General features: G+C 44.3%; 1 protein-coding gene across 1 annotated transcript in view; it reads right to left on the reverse strand.

Annotated features, from left to right (window-relative positions):
• Positions 1 to 1,641: 1,641 nt before the first annotated feature.
• Positions 1,642 to 14,607, reverse strand: part of LOC144784063 (uncharacterized) — a 31,381-nt gene continuing 18,415 nt past the window's right edge. The window contains exons 2-3 of the mRNA XM_078662755.1: positions 4,642 to 5,977; positions 1,642 to 1,673 (exon numbers count right to left, since the gene is read on the reverse strand). Of these exons, the coding sequence (XP_078518881.1) occupies positions 1,642 to 1,673; positions 4,642 to 5,977 (1,368 nt within the window). The remainder of the gene's footprint in view (positions 1,674 to 4,641; positions 5,978 to 14,607) is intronic.

Here is a 14,607-nt window from a genome sequence, read left to right on the forward strand (position 1 = left end):
ACTCTGGGACCTTTGTCCCCTTCCGGTCCTGGGACATCTTTCGTCCATTCTCGGTACTTACTTCTTCCAGTCCTGGGACATCCTTCGTCCACTCCCGGTCCTTACTTCTTCCGGTCCTGAGACACCCTTTGTCCACTACAGGTATTGATTCTGGGACATACGTTGTCCTCTTCTGGACAGGTTGGAACCTTTGTTCACTTTTTTCCTGGGACCTTTGTCTCCTTTTGGAACCTTTGTTCACTACTTTTCCTCTGTGACCTTTGTCACCTTAGACCACATGACTCTCCATCCAGGTCTTGTGGATCTGTTGAAATACTGAATTGCTCTGGCTCCACAACACTGCACTACCGCTACTTCACGGTTGACAGCAAATCTTTCATAACCACTTTGAATTGCTTTTTTTTTTTAACATGCCTTTTGCGCATTAGGTGGTAATTCCGTAAAAATGACACTTTGTGTACATAAACTATGTACATGGCTCACAGTCTTTCATTCGCAGTATACAAAACTTGTGAATAGCACTGATGTGATGACTCTGATGTGAAACAGAATCAACACTAAAAACAACACATTAATTCTGGATTGACACTCTGTTGTTTTTACAAAAATCCAGTAGGTGGCACTGTTGTGAAGATTTCAATGGATAACTGTGAGTATTCATTTACGAAAATGTTCAAAGGCTCGGTTCAATTACTGTTTTTTCACCGTCAGCACAGAACTAATGCACAGATGCTCATCTTCTGGGCCATAAGGAAGCAGACTGTTAAAATCATAATTACACTAAATTTGAGTTGGTATTCATGCAAGATTTAAGACAAGTTGCAAACAGCATCACTGAAAGTGCATCACAAACCTTAACTGGCGATCCAATATGATCCTTTCCATATAAAACCATTTTGTTGAATGCATACCATGAAAACAAAATTGAGTATGCTTCGCGTTTTAACTACGAGGGACAGGCCGTAGAATACAAATTTAGCAGATGTGTGTACAGACAGGCCCTTTATAACTGAGACTCACCAGCATTGCGATATGCTGCAAGATTGACAGATTCTCATTAAAAGTTTCTAAAACCGCATCTGTCATAAAATACACACACATTCCAGCTGTCATTAAAAACGGCTGTTAACGCATTCCATAGGTTCCGCTTGCACTTCCCTTACCTCGAGATTGCCTGGCAAAGTATCTACCAACTGCAGTCTTTTGTAATTAATGTAGATTTTCCTAATATTTATGACGGAAAGTCTTAATTTTATTAAAGACACGGAGGCGAGTATTATGCCTTCTTTTCTTGCTTTATTTTAAATAGCAGCAAGATAAGTAAGAAACCACAATACCCAGAAGGCACAGCAGAACAACTACTGGCCAATGGGAATGAATAAAACAAACAATAGACCAATCATAACCAGAGTAGTATATATGGCCAGTTCTGATCGCGAGTAGTCCTCTTTTGTTGTGCGAGAAAGTCAGTAAGAATGCATAAACAGTGGAATTATAGCAAACAAAATGCAAAAGGTCATAATCCAAGCAAATAAATCCTGAAGGAAAACCAGAACTGCAGGATAACGATGGAGGAAGGTCCAGCGGAAATGTGACGGAGGTCCAGATGGAGAAAGACAGTCCACAGAAGCAGTCACAGTCCTAAGTGGAGGCTGGTGGCAAAGCCGGAGTTCCTAAGGGTGGGAAAAACAGACATCAATTAGTAAATGCAGAGGTGGGATAATACTCGCCTCCGTGTCTTTAATAAAATTAAGACTTTCCGTCATAAATACTAGGAAAATCTACATTTTATGTCAAGAACGGAGGCTCCTATTATGCTTGTTCAAAGCATATTAACTACCAACGAAGAAGCAGTAACAACAGGTTTACAATAAAATGTCTTGACAACAGTATCATTAGACCAATCTGCTGATTTCAGGATATCCTCCAAACGAGAGCCTGCCCATAAGGCTTTGGAGGCCATAGCACCCCTAGCGAAGTGAGCACCAAAAGCGGTAGTGTCAATGCCCGTGAGGGACATAATCCAGCGTACCCAACGGGCCAACGTGGCAGAGGAAACAGGACGATGAGGTTTACGAAAAGAAATGAGCAATTGCGAATGAGAGGAAAACCTGAGATCAACAGTTTTCTGTTTGTAGATTTTTAGGCATTGACCAACACAGAGCTGTGGTTGGGAAGGGAAATAGGGGTAAAACACAGATTGCAAATTAGTTTTGGTACGCCTGTGAACCTGAAACAAAACCCCAGAAGGCGAAAATTGTCTGGAAGACAAATCCAAAGCTTGGACATCAGAGACACGTTTGATTGAAATTAAACACAATAACATGGTAAGTTTGGCAGAAAGCATTTTGAGGGAGAGAGCATCATTGTCAGGCCAGGAAACAAACAATTTGAAAATCAAATTAACATCCCATGAAAAGGAATACTTAGACAATGGAGGTTTTGAGAATCGAACTCCTCGAAGAAGGCGACACACCAAAGGGTGAGTACCTACCGGCTTATTGTCAATGGGACAGTGGTTCAGAGAAATAGCTGATCTGTAAAGGTTGACAGTGCGATAAGATTTGCCAGCACTGGCCTCCGAAGCTAGGAAGTTAACCACAAAACTTAGAGGGGCTGAAAAGGGATCGACAGACCGTTCCAGACACCAGCTTGACCATAAAGTCCAAGCTGACTTGTAGGCTCTGGAAGTGCCAGGGGCCCAAGCTTGGCTGATAAAGAGTGAAGGTTCCTGTGAAATGATGACGTCAGAAGTGGAAGACCGGAAATTTTCCATGCTGAGAGAACTAGGGATCGGTCCAGGATCATGACGTGGGGAAGACCCAGAGGGTCTAGGAGGAGATCTTCGCTGAAGGGAAGAAGCACCGCAAAATCCACAGCTAGCTCTAGGAGCGAAGGGAACCAGATTTGAGACTGCCAGAAAGGAGCAAGAAGAACCAAGGAGGTCGACTGGCGTCGAACCTGGGCAAGTACTCGGTTGATCATCAGGAAAGGAGGGAAAGCGTAATTGAGGTGAAGGGACCAGTCCTGAAGGAAGGCATCCGTCGCCAGAGCGAGAGGATCCGGTCTCCAACTGAAGAAAGCGGGAAGTTGGGAATTGAGACGGGAAGCAAAAAGATCGATAGAGAAGTGGCCCCATTTCTGGGAGAGAGAAAGAAAGACGGAGGGAAGCAGCTTCCAGTCGCTTAAATCTCGGAGATAACGAGAGTGCCAATCTGCAATGGCGTTGAGATTGCCTGACAGGTACTCCGCTCGAAGGGACAGTTTGTGTTGGAGACAGAATTCCCAAAGGCTCTTTGCTAGTTCTGCGAGAGGTTTGGATTTTGTGCCACCGAGATGGTTTATGTAGCGGACCACAGAAACATTGTCCATCCGAAGAAGAATGGAACAGCTTGCTTTGTTCTTTGCCAGACTGCAAATTGCAAAGGAGCCTGCCAGCATCTATAAACAATTGATGTGCAATGACGACTCCTCTGGAGACCATGTACCTCCAGTCGAGATTGAACCACATCGGGCGCCCCAACGCGACAGACTGGCATCTGATTCTAAGACAAGATCTGGGGCCATAGCGAAGATCGTTCTTCCGTTCCACGCATCTAAATGGTCGATCCACCATTGAAGCTCGATACGGGACTCTTGGTCTAACTGAATGAGATCGGAATACGCCAGACCTTGGCGGAGATGTCTTATCTTCAAACGTTGCAGGGCTCGATAGTGAAGAGGCCCGGGGAAGATGGCTTGGATAGAGGCCGACAGAAGGCCCACGATTCTTGCAAGAGAACGAAGAGACACCTCGGAGAGATGGAGAACCTGACATAACTCTGACCGAATGGCTGAAACTTTGGTTTGTGGAAGATAAAGAGATGCGGTGGAAGAGTCCACACGGAAGCCTAGGAACTCTATACTTTGAGAAGGCACTAACATGGATTTTTCAGAATTGATAAGGAAGCCAAGCTCGAGGAGAAGAGACTGAGTGACATTGAGGTTGGACAGAAGAGTCTGTTTGTCGGTGTGCATGAGCAAGATATCGTCCAGATAAATGATGAGACGAATACCTAGGGACCGAAGGTAAGACACCACAGGTTTCATCACCTTGGTGAAGCACCAAGGAGCGGAAGAAAGTCCGAAAGGAAGCGAACAAAACCGGTAGGTGACACCGAGCCACTGAAATTGTAGATATTTCGTGTGAGATTTGTGAATGGGAATCGAAAGATAGGCATTCTGAAGGTCTAGTCTGACCATCCAATCAGATAGACGTAATGTGTCTCTGAGATAGATGATGGTCTCCATCTTGAAGTGACGATAAACCATGAACTGATTGAACCACTTGAGATTGATGACAGGACGGACCTTTTTGTTCTTTTTGCGAACCAAAAATAGAGAGCTTAGGAAGCCCGAGTGGTTGAAGGGAGAGATTTGGATAGCTTGTTTGAGAAGGAGATTTTGGATTTCTTGTGAAACAAGCAGAGCTACGTCTGCTGAAAAAAACAATGGAGGAGGAAAAATAGTCTGGGAAGGAGGAGCGTAGAATTCTATGAGATAGCCTTGAACAGAATCGAGGACCCAAGGGTCTGCCGTGAGAGTGCGCCACCTGTGAATAAAGAGAGCTAGACGACCTCCAATCGGAGGCGAGGGGCTTACCTTGATTGTTGGCGTTGCTGTTGTTATTACGGAAGCCCTTCTGTCCTCGGCCACGGAAGCCACGACCTCGTTGGGGATAGAACTGTGGCTTGTACTCTTGATAGCGGGAATTGGCTGCACATCTGGAACCTTGGTTTTGATAACCGCGGCCGGAAGAGCGGTTCCTGCCTCTGCCGGCCCTGCCAAAAACCCGAGGGGTAAAAACTTTCTTGATGGAGAATTGGGCTTTGTCTAGGGAAGCAAAAGTAGAAACATAGCGGCTGAGATCCTTGACGAGGGAATCACCAAAGAGAAGTCCATCGGCCTTCACACCAGGATCCTGGGATGCCAGGTTCGCCAACTTTGGATCTAACTTGATCAAGAGGCCATTGCGGCGTTTGTGAATGATTGCTGCATTGGCATTGCCTAATAGGCAAAAGGATCTTTGAAGCCACAGAGAAATTTCCTCAGGATTGAGGGCAGATCCCTCCAGGCGAGCTGTCTCAGCCATGTCCAGAACCCGGGCCAAGGGACAAACAACGTCTAATAGCTTGTCCTGACAGGTGGACCAAGCTCTGTCAATGCCCTTACGAGGGTCCTTGCCGAATTTCGAAAAGAAAGTAAGGAGAGGCTGATCTATGGAAGGAGTAACAGTGATATGACAGGGTAAGGAAGGTTTGGGACATTCGGACTTGAGTTTCGCTCTAACAGACTTGTCCAAGGGAAGACGGAGCTTTGAAGATATATATTCGACCACATGAGGAGTGGGGAACCATTCCGTAGAATTGGGGTGTCTGATGGACGAGGGATCAAACATAGGGTTGCCCTCTGAGTCAAGCACAGGCTGCGACGCAAAAGCATCGAATCTAGCTTTCTTGGGGGAAGGGGGCTCAACAGGCTGAAAGAGGTCTGCCAAATCATCTGTGTCACCCATATCATCATCATCATCCGTCTCAGGAATAGAGTCAATGACCAGCTTCTTAGGAACCTCCACATTTTCAACCTTGGTTTTACTTTTTGTCAGAGTAACCTTAAACTCCTCCTTGAAAGGAGGCCTGGGAGGAACCGCGTCCTCAGTCGTATGCGAGGCGGACTCGCGACTCAAAAGTGACACATTTTTAGAAAGAGAAGTGGAAGGTACCAGTTTACGCTTTCTGCTTTCCCCCGCAGAATGGGCCAAAGCTTTGGTCATGAGGCTCATGAGGGAGTTTTCCATGTGTTTAGAAACACGAGTCATGGAAGCATTGACAGCTGTCTCCACAGAATTATTGATGAACTGACTGAGGTCAGTCTTAAAAGCTTCTCTTTCATCATTATACAGCTCCGGTGAGCTTGGAATCTCCATTATAAACTTGAACTGGCAGAGGAAAGGGTTAAAGGAGAACTTGAAGAAATGGGCGTGTACGAGAAAGAGAGGAAACACTCCCCTGGGGGCGGGCGCCGTGTCCGTAGGTGAGAGGAGGCAGGCCGAGAAGCAGGAACCACACAGAGCACCCCGAGTGATAACCCGGTGAGGAGAAACGAAGCGGGAAGCGAGCGCAGCGGGAGAGACCACACGCTGCAGCGTGCGAGGGGGGAACGGACCTAAAAGCGGGAACCGCTACGGCAGGCAAAGGAGCGCGAGAAGCGCTCGAATATCACCAAAGAACGTAGTACAGTTAAAACACAATAAATGCACAATAAAATCGTAAATATAAGAGAAAGTAGAAAACATGACTTATCTGACTGGGTAGCAGCAAGAAAAGAGGACTACTCGCGGTCAGTACTGGCCATATATAATACTCTGGTTATGATTGGTCTATTGTTTGTTTTATTCATTCCCATTGGCCAGTAGTTGTTCTGCTGTGCCTTCTGGGTATTGTGGTTTCTTACTTATCTTGCTGCTATTTAAAATAAAGCAAGAAAAGAAGGCATAATAGGAGCCTCCGTTCTTGACATAAAATTAGATCACAGAACAGTTCAAGTTGGCAAGACGGCAGCGTTGCATTGTTCCTGCCGACTGGCGTTTCATCATGACGTTACACGTTGCCCTCACGTCGTGACGTTTCACGTAGGTCGCCAATCGGACAGCACACTGGTAAAATCAACGCACATACGCTGTGATGCAGAACACTCAGGCCCTCCGCTAGGACCCATGAAGATTCTGATATGTCATCAGAGAACCGATGACTGCCTAGGAGAAGGATCACTCTGCACACCAACGGCGAAACAGCCAATGTAAGGTAGGATCGATCACCTGAAAATGAGCAGAATGTCCCCTGGTACTGAACAGCTGACTGCCCTCTGAACAGCTAACTGCTGAGTTCGATTGGACTGATCTCCTCTTCCCCTTCTCTTTTCCTTGTCTGTAAATCACCGGTTTTTGGCAGCAACCGTCAGACAGTAGCAGTTGAGAAAAGAAACATGAATAACTAGTTTCTTACTTCTTCTTGCATTTCTGTTTCTGTCAACATTGAATTCAAGGGCTAGCAATTACTTTCTTGTTGTCTCTCTCATCTGACTTGTTCAGGCAGCAACTGGAGAATACTTTTGTCAGATTTAAATGAGTTACCAGTTTCTTTGCTAAAAGAAGAATGTATTTGAAATGACAGTTTCTTTACGATAAGATTCTTGCTTCAGTGGCACAATGTCTTCTTTAAATTTCTCTGTTACTTACTGCTTGTTTTAATGCATTTCACTGGTTTAACTTGCAGCTTGCACCTACAAGTTTGCGGCTAAGTTCATCAAGCTTTCTTGTGTTACTCCTTTTTTTTGTTGCTTTTCTTCTTGTTACAGGCCGCAGTTAGGTGGGTTATTGTTTGTGAGGTCTTGCTCGTGGTGCGCAGTTCTTCTGGATTTTCTTCACTGGTCTGCTCCTCTGGTCTGGTCAGGCCAGAATGTTGCCAAAATGTTGTAAGTAGATTAGGTAGGCAGCAGGAACCTTCTTCAGGTTATTAGGATAGATTTATTAAGTTAGACAGCAGAGCAGTCAACCTCACAGTAAACCTCACAGTAAACCAACCAGACCATCAACTGCCAAGGTTGGATTCCTCACATACTAGTTGGAACACTCTTAGGTACTATGGGAGGTTACTAAGATATGAACACTAAGAAAGGACTACTGACACCAAGTAGCCATACTGAATGAAGTATAAATATACAACAAACAACTGTACAACTAGAACAGCCTCATACTGCCTTTGGAAGACCATACTTTTAGGACAGTTTCATACTTCATTTAATGCCCCAAGATAGCTGACTTACCTGTAACGAAGTCTCTTTCCGATTTAAATGTTAAAGAAGGCACCAATTAGTGAAAACTGTTGAAAACAAACATAAAGAACACGCTTTAAAACTAGGTGAATTGATTATGCACCACAGCCAGATAGAGCCAGAGATATTAAACAGCTTAAATTTACCAGAAGAGCAGTAGTCTCTGTTTAGGTTATAGAGTTAAAAGGCACCGCTCAGTAGAATCTGTTAAAGACAAAGGGAGCACGCCTTGATCCTAACTGTATCGATTGTGCAGAGCACAATCAGATAGGAAAAGAATTGTTACACAGCTTAAGGAGTTGGTAACAGATGAGTTGTCATCTCACACGCTTTCCACTTTCAAAAACAGACGGTTTACTGAGCATTGAGACAGCGCAATTTTATACAATCAAGACGGCTTTAACCAAATGATATAGACAGCGGACTATCTTAATTCTGCATTGTTTAATAAAGTGCGGCGGCCATCTTGAAGTGTCTACGTTCCGCATTATTTACAAAAAGCATGGCTGCCATCTTGCAGTGTACGGCTACAACTTGGATTGATGTTTCAAAAGTTGAATTCTTAATTCACAAGATGAATTTCGCAAATTGGACATGTATGGCTACAATTTAGAATAATAATTTGCGTTGAACTATGAAAAAATTTAAATAATTTCAAGTTGCAAATAAAACACCCAGAGTGTGAAAAATAGAGAGAAAAACAGATAGAATGTTCAAATACAATATATATATATATATATATATATATATATATTATCGCTCCTCGTTGCGCCAAGTCGTGCACTCAAGCACGGGTGCGTGTTGCGAGCGGCGCGGCTCGCTAAAATTTCCGCTACTTTCCTTTTCCCTACGTAAAGAAAACAGCACTCGCGGGAGTAGGATCTATGTTTTTATTTTTCGATCCTTAGAGCACCAGGCGCGTTTCGGCTCCTGCCTTTGTCAGTGGTACACTGACGCGCCATTTTTTTGAATTTTTTATACACCTCATGTGACACAAACTTATAGAGATAGAAACAGGACTAACTTTAGCGCCATGTTTGAATGTATACAATATACATATTCACATAATAACATTCTAATCTATGTATACGTAGTCGACATTCCGCCCTGAATGGGCTTACGTTTGCTCCTGTGTTATATACACGTTCACAACTTATATTCTGTCTAATCTACGTTTGTCCATTACGCCCTGGATGGGCACACCTTGCGCCTCTATCGGTCCTGCACCTGTCATATTTACACACTATGCAACTTATCCCCATAATCACAATTAAAATCCTCTGCACTTTTACATCTTTTACTGAATTTTCAACGTTTCAGTTCTTACTCTATACAGTTTCCATTATTTACATTAGTACAGTTTCCATTATTTACATTAATACAATCAACCCAAATGCACTGTCATTTCTTCGTGACTGTTAAGACCTCCAGGGGTCTTCGTTCCAATATCTATAATATGCCTGGACTCTAGTCTCCTTAGCTTTTTTAGTCTATCTCCCCCTCGGGGATTATTCATTACTTGGTCCAGTGCAAAGTATATCAGATCATCACTATTGCTGTTGTGATATTGTTTATAATGCCTTGCAACTGGGTATGATGGGTCACAGTTGGTGATTGCTCTAGAATGTTCTAGAATCCGCATTTTTGTAGGATTCACTGTGCTCCCTATATACCTCAGTCCACACGGGCATACCAAACAATAGACTGTGTAGGGCGTTGTGCATGTTAGGAAAGACCTGATTTTGCGTTGTTGCCCTCGAACCTGGTAAGATAGCACCTTCTTACTGTTTCTACACGCTTTACAGCGTCCACAAGGGTAGAAGCCTGGTAAGGATTTACCAAAGGGTTCTACCATCGGACGGGGGAGATAGCTGCTTGTTAGAGCATTTCTCAACGCTCTCGCTCTCCTATAGGTAATCATAGGTTGTGTGGGGATGTCTGTACCTATTATTGGATCTGTGGTGAGCAGATTCCAATTCTTCCTCATCGCTGTTCGTAACATTCCCGCCCCTTCAGAGAACACTGTAATTAACCTGAAGTTTCCCTTCTGTTCTGGTTTACTTTCCCTGACCTGTAGTGTATCCTTTCGTGGGATATTCTCCACTTTCCTCAGGGCTTCTCTTAAACATTCCTCCCCATATCCTCGCAGCCTAAATCTTTCTATGTTCTGCCTCGCATTCCCCTTGAAATCTTCCTCTGATGTACAATTGCGTTTAATGCGCAGGAGTTCTCCATATGGTATGCTATGGATCAAGCTAGTGGGATGACTGCTCATTGAATGTAGGGTTGAATTCCCAGCTGTGGGTTTTCTATACAGTTGCGTGCTAATTTTACCTTGATCTATCCTTATTTCTAGGTCCAGGAAGCTCACTTCAGTGTCGCTTATTTCATATGTGAAGCGTAAGTTATAACAGTTATCATTTAGCCTTTCAATGTATTCTTCCGCTTTGCTTTTTGGTCCCCTCCATATGATCATCAGATCATCTATATATCTATATTGTGTCACATGAGGTGTATAAAAAATTCAAAAAAATGGCGCGTCAGTGTACCACTGCCAAAGGCAGGAGCCGAAACGCGTCTGGTGCTCTAAGGATCGAAAAATAAAAACATAGATCCTACTCCCGCGAGTGCTGTTTTCTTTACATAGGGAAAAGGAAAGTAGCGGAAATATATATATATATATATATATATATATATATATATATATATATATATATATATATATATATATATTCACTGAAAAAACCATAGGTTATAGACCATATATAGTTAGGAATTAGCATTTAAAAAACCTTATTTTACTCACACAAAGCCATTGAAATTCCATATATAGTTAGTTGCACTAACTATATATCGCGCACCCGCAATCCACTGCTGATCATGTCACATATTACATCATTCATGACATGGTCAGTGACATCACTGATGACATCACTGATGACATCTCAAATGACATCACTGATGACATCACTGATGACAACATCCAGTGACTGTATGTTTCTGTAAAGTTAAAATATGTCTTACATATTGAAGAATGAGTGGATGTATAAGTGTCTGGATGAAGGATTTAGTAGGTGCGTGACTGACTGTATGAGTGAGTGATTAAATGTGTCTCACTGAATGCATGGGTTAGTGACTAAACTGTCTTAATTTGTGCATCATTATGTCTGTTGTGATGTAAACTGCTGCATGTGTTGATCATTAGCTATACGAGAGGCTATATGTGTTATAAATTGGTTGCCCAAGTATTTCTATGGGAGATTGAGTTTGTGTGGGGGTGGCTGGAAGGTGTGTGACTCTATGCATAGATGTGTGAGCAGTTTATTCACTAGGTGTATGAGTTCAAGAGTGCATGTGGAAACAGCTACATGGGCAGTTGACTGTGTGCATGAGTGTATTGATGAGTGAATGGATATCTCAATGCTACATGTCATAGTAAGTACATATGTAAAACACAGTACATGTGAGAGTTGGCATATATAAATAACTGTGCATGAGAGCCACTGAATGAGTGAGTGGTTGTAGCGATCATTGTGAACTTGCATCAGGGATTGTATAACAGAGTAAATATGTGTTAGTATATGTTTCAATAAGTAAGGTGTGTTTAACTGTATAGTTGAAGAAATGGAGGTGAGATTGTTTCTTTGCATGACTGACTGGGTGTGTGAGTAACTCCATGGATGAGTGGCAGTGTGTGAGTGTCTGTATACACTGAGTGTATCTAAGGTTATATTAGAGTCTGAAGAGGTTTATCGTATTAGCACAAGAATGATGTCAAATGAGATGTCATCAGTGATGTCATTTGAGATGTCATCAGTGATGTCATCAGTGATGTCACTGACCATGTCATGAATGATGTAATATGTGACATGATCAGCAGTGGATTGCGGGTGCGCGATATATAGTTAGTGCAACTAAATATATATGGAATTTCAATGGTTTTGTGTGAGTAAAATAAGGTTTTTTAAATGCTAATTCCTAACTATATATGGTCTATAACCTATGGTTTTTTCAGTGAATTTCAATGGTTTTTTAATAGCAAATATCATAAGATGTCGAATGTCAAGTACGTGGTAAGTAAAAACATTTTCGTGTTTATGCACACTGATCTGCTTTGAATGCTGCCCCCCACCCCTCATTTCTATTAGGAGTACTCTCTCTTTGCAGATAGTGAAGGGTAGTTAACGCAGGCCTTTGCCCCCGTTGTAATCCGTTGTGCCTGCTTCTCTCTCCATTTGATTGATTGTTCTCTTTGGTTCATTCTCTATTTACAAACAACTCTGTTTAGTCTTTGCAGATAGCGAAAAATCGTGTAAAAAAACAAAAGGAATCGAGCAAAATCAGTAGGCCACTAATGGGATCTCTTTTTGACCTCCCTAAAATAGAAACATTAGGAACAACCTGTTGATAATACCAATGTGTATGTACATAAGCGGCGTTCATTTGTGTTCACAGTACCCCTTGTTGATTGTTTGAATCGAGCATTGAATTGTTCGAAGTTGGTTCTCTTAAGAATCTTCTCTGCCTGCAAACGAGGAAGAATAGGAATATTCTCTCTCCCTTTGCAGATAGTGAAGGGTAGGTAACGCAAACCTTTAACACGTCATGCCTATTTCGTTCCTCATTGATTGATTGTTTCCCCAAACATTGACTGTTTGGGAATTGGTTCTTTTTGGAGGTATTCCCTGTTTGCAAATATACGTAGGAAAATCTTTGCAAATAGTGAAAGGGTACGTAATGCGGACCTTTCTCCCCCGTTGTAATCTGTCATGCCTATCTACTCCCCACTGATTGATGCACCTGTTTCACCCGGACCATTTACTAGAGATACGTCATCTGGCCCGACCAGAGAGCACCCCTAGTGAAAAGGACATATGCAATAATAACGAAGTGATCACTGTATCCTGTTAACAGAAACTTTAGCATGAAACAACCTGGAAAGAAAAGAATAGGAAAACGAAAATCAGTAGGCCACTGATGAACATGAACTTTTATTAAACAACGAACAAAGAAACGATAACATAACGTAATGATAAAACCTATTAATATCCTAGAAACAAGAAAACGTTAAAATATGCCAGTGGTGAGAGACCAGAAAAACAGTAAGAGAAACCAAATCACCCCTCGCTGTCCCACCGCCTGCCACGCCAAAAAAATCGATAGACTAGGGAAAATGCAAGTCAGTAGAACATCCGCCCCCACTCTGGAAACTTCCAAGGTGGGGCAGGGTTGCGGCTACGCCCAGCCGGGAGCAGCCCATATAAGGCGGGTCCTGCTGCCACGCCTCGGCCAGGAGATCCTAACGTAGGGTGTAGCCGGAGGAGAGGCCGAGGCCAGCGGGACCCGGCCAGGGGATTGCCTTTACAACGCTGAAGAGTTGCAGGGGGGGGGAATATCTCCTCGACCCTCCCCTCTCTCTCCCAGTCCGGCCGCGGTGGCCCTTGACAGTTTCAGGTAGTCCCGCCACATGCTCTTCCGGTCCGGCCACCAACGGTCGGGGGGCCGAGGCCGACGGGATCCGGCTGCAGCCGATAAACCAAGGAACCCGTTCATGGGGCCAGAGCCAGGGGCGTCCGGCCGACATCCACCGGAAGCCCGGCCCGAAGACGGACGGGACACTTCTTCTTTCTTGAATAATGGCTGCGACAACACTGGGGGGGGATGTCTTGCACATGCCTCCGACCCGCCCCCCCCTCGTCCTCATCGCCTGGTCCGGCCATAACAAATCTCAAGCGAGACGCCGTGGGGTGCACTGGGAGGGAGAGACGGTGCCAACAGGCCTCTCCCGCCTCCCCAGGTGGAGGCTTCCCAGCTGCACCCTCAGCGCTCCAGGCGCCCGGAAAAGGGTTCTTCCACTGTGGCCATACTGCAACGTCTCGCCCGGCAGGGTGGAGCCCGTCCGCTCATTTGACCCCGCGATCGCCAGTAGCTACCGAACTTTCAAAATGGCGGTCGACCTGGCAAGAGCGGGCCCAGCATAAAGAAATGGCCCGGTCACTGGTTGACTCCACCACCGTATTCCTCCACGACCTTGAAGATTCTAGAGGAGCCGCGGGAGTCTCCGACCCCCGATGGGGAATGACTGCCATGATCGCCCGTGGAGTGACGAAACTGTATCCGCGGGACGTCGGCGCTCCCATGCTGGCGCCAGCCTCACTTTGAATTACTAGAATCCTGCAGACCTCAGTTCCGGTGAAAGCACAGTGTGACCCGGTAGGAAAAATTGTTGCACCCCCTCCCCTTTTTGACTGATAGTTCAAACCACCGATCCTTCCCTTTGCCCTTTTAACGGAACTTTGGACTGCCTCCCCCTCTTTTACATTTTCTAGAGAAAACAAAACATTAACCACTACATTAGCATAGCAGTTGACACCAGAACTGTTTTCAAATTGAAAACCAACAACATCTTCAACAGAATCCTTTTTGTTTCTGCTGTGACCCTGCTACAGCACAGGCATTATCCCCAGCAGTAATTCTGCAATGCCAGTAAGAATAGCTGTGGTGCCTACTGGACTCACTCACCCCCGCGGCGCCCCACGCCGTTATTTGCTGGGCGGCAACTTACTAGACATCACTTTCGTGCCATCTAGATTTCAGCGCATTCTGCTGCCTTGGAACTATTCGCACAACAGACTGCTACTGACGACCCACCCCCAGGCAACATCTTCTGAATTTTCATAATTTGAAAGAACTAGTAACATGTCCTCATCAGGAATTCAAAAGAAATTGCCACGG

Source organism: Lissotriton helveticus, chromosome 10 (genome assembly GCF_964261635.1).
Source record: "Lissotriton helveticus chromosome 10, aLisHel1.1, whole genome shotgun sequence".
Classification (NCBI taxonomy): domain Eukaryota; kingdom Metazoa; phylum Chordata; class Amphibia; order Caudata; family Salamandridae; genus Lissotriton; species Lissotriton helveticus.